At 36.4% G+C, this 11,190-nt stretch overlaps 1 protein-coding gene across 2 annotated transcripts; it reads right to left on the reverse strand.

Annotated features, from left to right (window-relative positions):
- Positions 1-2,689: 2,689 nt before the first annotated feature.
- Positions 2,690-11,161, reverse strand: LOC107564225 (N-glycosylase/DNA lyase-like). Of its 2 annotated transcripts, XM_016249240.1 has the most exons (3): positions 6,435-6,538; positions 5,567-5,922; positions 2,690-2,976 (listed from the first exon to the last, which is right to left on the reverse strand). In XM_016249240.1, the coding sequence occupies exons 1-3, from the start codon at positions 6,536-6,538 to the stop codon at positions 2,774-2,776; spliced, it is 663 nt and encodes a 220-aa protein (XP_016104726.1). In that variant the 3' UTR covers positions 2,690-2,773. The 2 variants fall into 2 exon arrangements, 1 of the variants encoding a protein (XP_016104726.1); XR_001606195.1 differs by lacking the exons at positions 2,690-2,976; positions 6,435-6,538 and adding an exon at positions 11,050-11,161 and having other exon boundaries at positions 5,848-5,922.
- Positions 11,162-11,190: the final 29 nt, after the last annotated feature.

Below are 11,190 nucleotides of genomic sequence, written 5' to 3' on the forward strand. Positions count from 1 at the left end.
GTTGCACATTAATGAGTTACTTGATGTGTAGTGTCAAAGTCACTTATAGTTAGCAGAATGTCTGAAGTAGACTACTGAAATAAAGTGTAACCAAAATGTTTTGTAATTTTTACAGAATTGGACATTTCAGAGACTCCTGAGCTTTCGGGAAAAGCTCTATCCTGTGCAGACAAGGGAGGTCTGTGATGGGAATTTCCAAAAACCTCTCCTCTAACTTACACTGGTCTGCTTCTTCAGGTCGCACTTTCCTGGGGCAATGAAAGACATTCTCTGCAGGCTTGGGTGTATTCTGTTGCGGCTGGAAATTTTATGGATGTTTTATTAGCCAAGAAGCTCCACCTCTCTTTGAGTCCCTTGGTTGTTACCGCCCTGGATGGGTGACCTTTGGGCAAAGGAGAAATCGTTCACCAAACACTTCCACTATGTCTCTCATTCTTCAACACTGCCATGCAACATGCATCTTCTCGTGTTCCCTAATTGCCTTCTTAAGAATCCCTCAACCTCTCTTGAGTGTCCCCCGTGTATCATCCTTACTGTTATGTATTTAATGTTCGGAACTGGGTAATCCTGCAATTGTTGTATTATGCTCTAGATGCTGCTGTGTGACATATACCGTACTGACCCGAATATAAGACAATGTTTTTTTCTTGGAAATACATCTGAAAAAACGCGGTCGTCTTATATTCAGGGTCTAGACTTTGACATGTCAATAATACACCACAACAATAGGTGACGCCAAATACGCATAAAACGAGTGTGCCATGAAATACGTAATGTAATGCGTGTTGTAAAAAACATTTCAGTTACATGAGTCGTGATTGTCACGTTAGCCTGGTGGGACCAAACTCCCTTTGTGATTTTAAAACGTAAGACAGTACCCAGATTTGAAGACTACTGTAAGATTTAACTTCTACTGTTAATAAGATTTTGGTAGGCTACTATTAGATGGATAGCCTAAATGTCCTAATTCAGATGGGCTACCTGTTTTTTTTTTTTTATGGTATATCAAAAAGTGTATATTTTTTAAATGTGATTGTTGGTACATTTGACCAGTTTTTACCATACTTTCAAAACAAAAATTAAAATAGTAAAAATATGCATTATGACAATAATTGAATACAAAATGTGTTTTACTGAGAAAAATCTAGATATGGTTTTTAAAAAGCTTTTATCCAAAAGGTACATCTGGAAAAATGGAGGTCGTCTTATAATCAGGGTCGTCTTATATTCGGGCCAATACGGTATATACCTTTGAACAGTTGCTAAGTAAAGAAAGTTCAAGATGTTAGGTGCACTCAGCCTCCATTGTGTCTTTGCTGTATAGCTCCATAGAATATAATGACATTCTGATATATACGACAAAATTGGTGACGAGGAGTGGAAATATTGACTTTAACTCTGTACTGGTGCAGACTGATATAAACCAGCATACTTAAATGACGGAAATGAGTGCACATCGTTTGATCATATCGTGCACATTGTTGAAAATGCTAACGACAATCAAGCGGGTGTCAAATCAAGATAATCCACAAATAGAATGGCAACTATCGGGCATATTGATGCTATTGAAGAGACCATCGAGCAGTGGACAACATATATTGAACAGTTTGATCACTTCACAAAGGCGAATTATATCGATGAATAAAAACGAATACCAGTGTTGTTAAGCGTTATGGGCACTAAAATGTACAGTCTTCTACATAACGTGATTGCACCTGCTAAACCAGGAGAATAGGCTTATCAGGAGATTGTTACGACGTTAATGGAACATTTTTCACCAAAGCCATTCATAATAGAAAAATTATTCTGTTTCCACAAACGCAATCAAGAGGATAGGTATGTAGCAGTTTTAAAACAACTCTCTGAACATTGTGACTTCGGTACACACTTGGAAGATGCTCTAAGGCAGGGGTTGTCAACCTTTTAGGACATGCACCCCCCCAAGTTTGTCTAATTTCACTCGTGCTAGAGATGACCTCTAGAGCCCTGAATGTCAGCGGTGATCAGGACATCTAGATGAGCCCCAGACACAGATCCCCAGTAAAGACCTTGTCTCCTAGACGGCCACCGGGACAAGACCACAGGAACCAGTTGAGTCCTCTGCTCAATGTGACTTTGCTGCAGCCTTGAATTGAACTGCTGGTTTCGTCTGGCCAGAGGAGAGCTGGCCCCCCGACTGAGCCTGGTTTCTCCCATGGTTTTTTCTCCATTCTGTCACCGATGGAGTTTTGGTTCCTTGCCACTGTCGCCTCTGGCTTGCTTAGTTGGGGACACTTAATTTCCAGCGATATCGTCGACTTGATTGCACAGATACTATTTAAACTGAACTGAGCTGGATGATGACATCACTGAATTCAATGATGAACTGACTTTATCTGAAAATTGAGTGTTTACTATTGTCATTTTGCATTAATGACACACTATTTTCCTAATTAATGCTGTACAGTTGCTTTGACACAATCTGTATTGTTAAAGACGCTATATAAATAAAGGTGACTTGACTTGACTTGACTACTTTTGACAACACTACTACAAACAAAGCCTGAATGAAGAAAAGTTCAATTTGAATGTTTGTTTTAATTACTTATAAGAGATACACATTTGTTTCTATAAAAAGTAAGCTTCCATACTTTTCTATAGTGCGTAGGAACCCTGAGAATGTGTTGTCTCAGAGGCAAGTGGTGTTTTGTAAATAATATGAAGTGAATACAAATGTGAAGAAAGCACCCAAAAAACAGCTGTATAGTGTAACATGGAGGCCAGTCAAATATTTTTACCAGTATTTATATTGCACATAATTTATAGCCAGAGGGGGAAAATCATGATAGGCCACGTCATCAAGCTTACAGAGGAGAGTCCCGAGAGTCTGACACAGTCTGTCGACCATGCCCTGAATCCGTGAGATGTGATTATTCAAGCTACAGATGAATGAGAAAAGACACTCCACGGGGTCTTGATGCAACAAACGCACTCCTGAGATGTTCAAACAGAACAGTTTTGTATTAAGAAGCACAGTTCAAAAGACCCTTACTTTTGTATCGTTAAAGGTGACCTCAGTATATTTTGGTTCATGTTGCACTTGGAAATATGTCAGTTGTCTAAAATCTATATTGACACCTAGCAACATTAATGCAGACTCATGCAGAAGCGAAAGTTTTCAGTTACGCATGTTATTGTAATATAGAGATGCAGTCAGCCATGATTAATCTGTTTCTCTAAAGTATGTTGCAGTGAATTTACATATTTTAAAAATTATTATTCAGTTCTATGTGTAAATCTTCTTTCAATGAGAAAAAAATCACACATTAAAACCATACAAAGATCAGTGGGTGTCAAAGTGGTGGGCTGGACAAAGTACTAATTATAGGGGGTCCAAATACAGTTGCAATCAAAATTATTCAACCCCCTAGACCTGCCAGACATTTGGCTGCCGAGAACAAAATGTTATGAAAACAAGTCAACAAAGGCATCGGTAAAGTATTTGAGAAAGTTTATTAATACTCATTTGAGTGATTCTGAGAATGTAAAGTTGATGAATAATGAAAAAAAAAATCTAAATTATTCAATCCCCAAATGTAAAATGTAGTACAGAATCTTTTATTCTTTATAACCTCCATTAAATGCTGCTTGAGAGTGCTTAGAAACTTCTGTCACCTCTCTACTGCAGCATTGGCTTGCTTGAAAAAGTTTTGGTACAACACATTTTAAGCTTAGGAATAAGACTGCCAGCTGTGCCTCTAGGAACTTTATTCCTTGGAAAACTTCATGTAGCCTTAGAATTTCTAATATAATAAAACTGTTTCTTCTCTAAATATAATAAAACTTTTGAAAGAGCTCCATTGATTTTGCCGTATTTGCTACTCAGCTTTAGCACATGCATGTTTATATACAGTAGGTATAGAAAAGAATCACCCCCTTTAAAATAAGCACATTTTGTTGCCTGAAATGAAGACGGACACAGTTTTTGTTTTATCCAGCTGTATTTACTCTGTGCAACTTATAGCATCCAAATGAAATATATAACACCAACATGTCAGAAAAAATTTAAATAAATAAATAAAAAACAGAATCACTGCGTTGGAAAACAGATCACCCCCCTCCTAAAAATGACTTGTAAAAAAGTTGTAGCTAATCACCTTCTCAATGGCACAAAAAGCCATTTGACTTTCAACTGTGATCGGCTGTGCTAATTTTGATTAGCTCAGCATAAAAAGAGTTTTCCTGGAGCATTTCAGTCCTTGGTAGTGCAACTGAAGCAAACAATCAACTATGGGTGGCAAAGCACTGTCAAAAGATCTCAGGGATAAAGTCAATACCCACTTTTTCTATACCCACTGTATATGTAACAGCTCAAGCGAATTCTGTTTTCTAATAGAGTCTGATCGTGTTTTAAAACAATTTTGTTCCCTACCATAAAAATAAGGGACCAACAGGGGATGAATAATTATGACATAGCTGTGTTATTAATAAATCCTATAACTCAGAAATATTACATTATATATTGACATTATCACTTTTAATATGCCAGTAAAACTTTATAGATGCATTTTTTAAATAAAATTCGGGATCTTCAGAAAAGCTTGTATTTGTAAAGTACTACAGTCTCTCTCTGGGGTTGAACACAGTTTTTGTTTTATCCAGCTGTATTTACTCTGTGCAACTTATAGCATCCAAATGAAATATATAACACCAACATGTCAGAAAAAATTTAAATAAATAAATAAAAAACAGAATCACTGCGTTGGAAAACAGATCACCCCCCTCCTAAAAATGACTTGTAAAAAAGTTGTAGCTAATCACCTTCTCAATGGCACAAAAAGCCATTTGACTTTCAACTGTGATCGGCTGTGCTAATTTTGATTAGCTCAGCATAAAAAGAGTTTTCCTGGAGCATTTCAGTCCTTGGTAGTGCAACTGAAGCAAACAATCAACTATGGGTGGCAAAGCACTGTCAAAAGATCTCAGGGATAAAGTCAATACCCACTTTTTCTATACCCACTGTATATGTAACAGCTCAAGCGAATTCTGTTTTCTAATAGAGTCTGATCGTGTTTTAAAACAATTTTGTTCCCTACCATAAAAATAAGGGACCAACAGGGGATGAATAATTATGACATAGCTGTGTTATTAATAAATCCTATAACTCAGAAATATTACATTATATATTGACATTATCACTTTTAATATGCCAGTAAAACTTTATAGATGCATTTTTTAAATAAAATTCGGGATCTTCAGAAAAGCTTGTATTTGTAAAGTACTACAGTCTCTCTCTGGGGTTGAATAATTTTGATCGCAACTGTATATTGTGGCACACATATATTGAGAAAAAAAAACTGTTTGTGAATTTTTTTTCCAATTATTTGACTTAAACTCAACAAAGACTATATTTTGACTAAAAGAGTAGAGAGGAAAAAAGAGAAACTCTTACCAAGGGTTGTCAACGTTAGGCAAAGGCAAAATATATGCTTTCAGTTCTATGGGAAAAAGCACCATGAAAATTCAAGCAAACACTGCATTAGCAGAAAATCATATGATGTGAAAAACATCTGAAAAAAAATTCATTTTTGGATGTTTGCTGTATGTTTGAAGTGTGGATCCACGGTGCTCCAGTCGCTGTAGAGATCCCCTAATTTAACACCAAACTGGAAATAGTCCCTCAGAAGTTCCCCCTCTTTGTTGTCAGGCTCTGATATCACTGTGCACAATCCCACCTCTTCCTGCTTCATGTCAATCTTTCTTCTTGACATCTTCCCCAATAACTGCTCCTCATCTTCCACCTTCCATTTCTGTCTGTTTTCTGTTCCTGGATTTATTTGATGACTGTAAACATAGTACCACAATGTATCCTCTGTTTGAGTTAGTGTCCACACTTTTCCTCGCATTACTCCCGTCCAGTGACCATCTGCAGTCTCACACCATCTAAAATGATGGGCAATATGGTCATACAATGAAAAAAAACAAAAAAACACAGAAGTTCATATGCATTAGCAAAAAAAAAAAACACAGTTTATTTCTAAGACTTTGTTCAGAATTGATTACTAGTTTACTACTTACACAATACTGCACAGTGCAACTGTATATAGCTGCTTACTGCTTTTTTTTTAAAATACCGCCCATATTTTCATATCAGTACTTCAGTATTTAGCAGCTTGGTGGGGGTGTTAATTATTTCACATGTGAAGAGGTGGGCCAGTCTTAACAGTCATTTACACACAGACATATTAAAGGTACAGTATCAAAAACAGCCTGTTTAATTCTGATGGTTAGAGAGTGTGTAAAATTTAAATTACGACTGACTCTGGAGAAAGAGACAATGACAAACATTATAAATGGACATCAGTGAGTTAATAAAACGCAACAAGAACACATGGTGCCCCCTTTAAAAAAAGTTTATTTTGAACACAGCAATGAAACAGTAGTTTATAGTTTACCGGAAAGTCTGTCCACATCCCAGAGTGAGATGCAGCCGAAGCTCTGACCGGGGACATGAAAGTGACCGCCATGCCTTACAACAGAGCAGAGCATGCTGGGACATTATATAGCTCTGTTCCTTACACCATCAGAACAAATCAAGTCAGCTACTGTGATAACAAAAATACATTAAAGGAAAGAAATAATAAAATTAACTAAAGCAGATTAAAATTTATTGCATGAAAACACACACACACACACATATGGTTTGCACATAAGAAAAGTTCAAATGAATGAGGTCTGTAGCTTACAAAGTGAAACATGCAAGACATGCCAGTATACTTAAAAATGTCATTGTGCACAGGGCCGGATTTATGCATAGGCATTCTAGGCATGTGCCTATGCTCACTCGTCCAGGGGGGCCCAAACACAATGAAGAGGCAATATAATATTTTTGTTATAGCCTACTATGGGCTATCTACAACAGTAAAAGAACCAAAAAAACAGAAGACATTGAGCAAATAAATATAACAAACAATAGGGTAAAAAATGACAAACTATTTCCATGTTTTCCACTATTTTATGTACAGAAATCACACTTTCTTTCTCCCGTTCTCTCTCACAGTACTCGAGCACAATAACTGCGGTAGACTGCATTAATAACTGCATTTAGCCTGCATATCAATGGCTCAAGCCTCTGTTATTAGCTCTAAAATTACGTTTTGGAATTTGCAACAGAAGGTTTGGGATGAGGTGCGTAAGAAATTAGTTCAACACACACGAGATTTCAGGACGGAAACATGACAAATGTCTTAAAATAAAATAAATAATCTAAACAATGTCTTGAGGTGTGGTTGTATAGGCTGTTAAAATTATTAGAGAAATAATGCACTCCCGAAGTGGTAATGTGGCCACGACGCCGGAGCCTATTAATGGAACGTCTTTCTCCGTTCTCAAACAAATTACATTAGATCTTTATTGACTGAACGCAAGCGCTTAGTGTGATAGAAAACACTGTAATGGTTTCCACTGATTACAAAATATTTTTGTTTGCTGGGGTGGTAATATATTAAATAGGGAAGGGGGCCCAATGCACAATCTTTCAAGGGACACTCTACGGCTCAGTAAGAGAAATCCTCCATCAAGGTGCATTCAAATCTCAATTTGTTTGTTTTCATACCAGCCAATACGAGCTCTGAATCTAACAATACCAAGTATTGGTATCTGAGATAGAAGTCGAAATCGCCCTACTAGGCCCTAATAAATAACGATAATTGGTTCATTCTTCTTCTTCTTCTTTGGATGTTTTATGGCGGTTGGCAAACCAGCTTAGATGGTGCATAAGGCGTATTGCTGCCTTCCTCACTTCATTTGAAGAACTCCGCTTAGTGGAGTCGGTGTAAAAATGTTAATAACAGCTAAGAATCTATTTTAAAGTGTTTTAAAGTGATTTATTGGTCCATCCTGATCAGTCCTGGAAAGTATGAGGTACCATGTGCAGCAGCGGCAGAAGCCGATGTAAAGGTGAACTATAGAATATTTGCAAACAATAAAAAATAAAACATAATGCGGCTACTAGGACACTACGGAGGAGACAAGACAGTTTATCACTTCTCTAAAAATGTTCATATATGTGACATTTTATAGTGTTTTCAGCAATAAAAAATAGCATCTGGATAGTCTGGATCTTAATTTACATTTTCTGAATAACAATACTGAGATACTTTAAAATACACAGTAAAGAATTAAAATTATCAATTTAAATCCTTCGTACAGGGCCAAATAGAAAGAATGTCTGGGCTGCGATTTCCCTAATTGTCTATAGGACAATTCTACTTTTAATCCGAGCGTTCTAAAAATGTTCTAAAAACGTTCAAGAGTTTAACTTAACAATCCCTCTTTAAAATAAGTGTGTCCCAAAGCATAGTATGTTGAAAAGAGTATGCCAGAAGTCCCTGGATGGTCTAGTATTTCAGGTAGATTTTTGAAGTGTGGATCCGTGCTCACTCTAATGCAGGGCTGTCCAAACTCAGTCCTGGAGGGCCGGTGTCTTGCAGAGTTTAGCTCCAACCCTAATTAAACACACCTGAGCCAGCTAATCAAGCTCTTACTAGGCATAGAAACTTCCAGCAGGTGTGTTGAGGCAAGTTGGAGCTAAACTCTGCAGGACACCGGCCCTCCAGGACCGAGTTTGGACAGCCCTGCTCTAATGGCTAATATTACCCACAATCCATTGCGCTTTGACAAATGATCCAGTTCAGAACTACAAACACGAATAAAAAATGTAAAAAAAAACTACAAACATGGTGGATGTGCGTGACCGTCGGTTAAAGCGATTGTTCACCCAAAAATGAAAATTAACCCATTATCTACTCACCCTCAACCCATCCTAGGCATATATGACTTCCTTCTTTCAGATGAATCCAATCGGAGTTATATTAAAAATTTACTTTGATCTTCCAAGCTGTTTAATGGCAGTCAGCGGGTGTTGCAGTTCATCAGTCCAAAAGAAGTGAAATAAAGCACATGCATCCATAATAAAAAGTGCCTCACACGGCTCTGGGGGGAGAACAAAGGCATGCACAATGCCGACGTCTTATATCATCCGCCCGGAGCTGCTTCCATGTAAAACAGTGAGTGCAAGCTAGATTAAAGTGATTATTACGTTTTAAATATGGTTATTTTTCTTACAAAAACGCATCGATTCGCTACAGAAGGCCTTTGTTCACCCCCCGGAGCCATGTGAGGTACTTTTTATTATGGATGCATGTGCTTTATTTCACTTCTTTTGGACTGATGCACTGCAACACCCGCTGACTGCCATTAAACAGCTTGGAAGATCAAAGACAATTTTTTATATATCTCCGACTGGATTCGTCTGAAAGAAGAAAGTCATATACACCTAGGATGCCTCGGGGGTGAGTAATTCATGGGCTAATTTTCATTTTTGGGTGAACTAACACTTAAAGTAGAGAGGTTTAGATAGAGGGGTTTGAATTATTAATAATCAACATTTAACCTGTTAAAAATGTTTATTTAATGTTATCTGTGTTGTATTTCATCTACAAAAACAATGTGAACTTTTATAAACATCCGTTTGGCCATAAACTTTTAAATGCAGTATCATTATGCAAAAAATATGAGCAGACCCACAGCTGACAGTTCAAAGTGCTACATCTTTTCTCTCTAATGCGGTAGGAAGTTATATTAAATGAAATGTGGAGGATATAAACTGTGACAAGATGATTGACAGGCCAGTTTACAGTGACAGGATGCGTGTAATTGTGCGACAGAGCATCCGTTAAAGACCCAATTGTATGACGTGATAGTATGTCCCAAAGCTTGCCTACTCTTCTACTACACACTCAAAAGTGTGTACTTTTTCTTCACCATAAAAGTACATACTTTATAAGTATAAGTAGGCATATTGGGACGTAGCATGTGTATTTTTTTTCTTTTTTCAAAGGTCCCTTTAGAGGTTCTGTACTCGACTCATGCAACTATGGCTGTGTTCGAAATGGCATAATTGCTTGCTTACTGCCCAGTACACAGTGTATACTGCCCACTATTTTTTAAAGAATAGTGTGTGAAACAGTATACAATAAGCAACAAATGTTTCTCAACAATTACTCAACAAATGAGTAGTATGCTAAAGTGTTGTCACATGACAAAACATTAATTCAGCACAGCTGCTGAGGTTGTTACCTCACAAATAAATGTGCTAACCATTCTTTAAACAAAGGCTTGTTAATTAAATGTGTATGTATATATATATATATATATATATATATATATATATATAATTTAATCTCTTTATTTTTAAAATGTGTATAGGTAATATTTATAACATTTTAGTTTTGGATCTGTTTTTAGTTGTTTTAATACTACAATTGATTGCTTCTGTTGTCCTCATTTGTAAGTCGCTTTGGATAAAAGTGTCTAATAAATGACTAAATAAATAAATAAATAATTAAGGATTCATACTAGTAAACAATGCTATATTGCCCAATTGAACTCATTACATAATTAATTAACTTTACTTACTGAACAGAACTAATAATAATTGTGTGAACAGTAGTTAGGTGGTAGATATTTATATTTCAGTACTGTAGTACATTATAAAACAGTATGCAATAACAGTGAGTTTAATTGATCATACTTACAGATTACAGACTTACAAATGTTATTAAATTAATGCCACTTTATTGGGACAAAACCCTCCCTATACCTCCGCTAATCACCTAATAACACTGTATTATTAATGAGACGTTTTATTTCCTATTTTCAAATATTTACTTTATTTTTATTGAAAATAAATGCCTTGCTGATCTGATATGTCTATTTGTCCTTTCACTCCGTTTCTTTTTAGAGCTAGGAATTGAATTTTGTTTCCATAATTGAAATATGATTTAAATTTATATTTATATTACTGCAATATTTTTATTATTCAATATCTTTGAAATAATATGTACTGTATAAACCACTATAAACCAGATAAAGGTGACGTCCTTTGACTTGAGCGGAAACGTGCTGTAGAGATTAAAGTACAATTTATGTCCTACTTACATATAACATGTATATATGTACAAAAGTGTTACATTTATAATTACTATTCCCCGCCTCCAGTTCACTCACGCGTTTGAAGATGAAACATTACATGGAGCGCGTTGCGTTCTGGGAAACAGTATCCCATGCAGTGTCTTCAGACGCATAGCCTACATCAAATTTCAGCAAATGTAGCAGCCAGGTAATCCGGACATTCCATGCATACAGAAC

Source organism: Sinocyclocheilus grahami, unplaced genomic scaffold (genome assembly GCF_001515645.1).
Source record: "Sinocyclocheilus grahami isolate Dianchi unplaced genomic scaffold, SAMN03320097.WGS_v1.1 scaffold917.1, whole genome shotgun sequence".
NCBI lineage: Eukaryota > Metazoa > Chordata > Actinopteri > Cypriniformes > Cyprinidae > Sinocyclocheilus > Sinocyclocheilus grahami.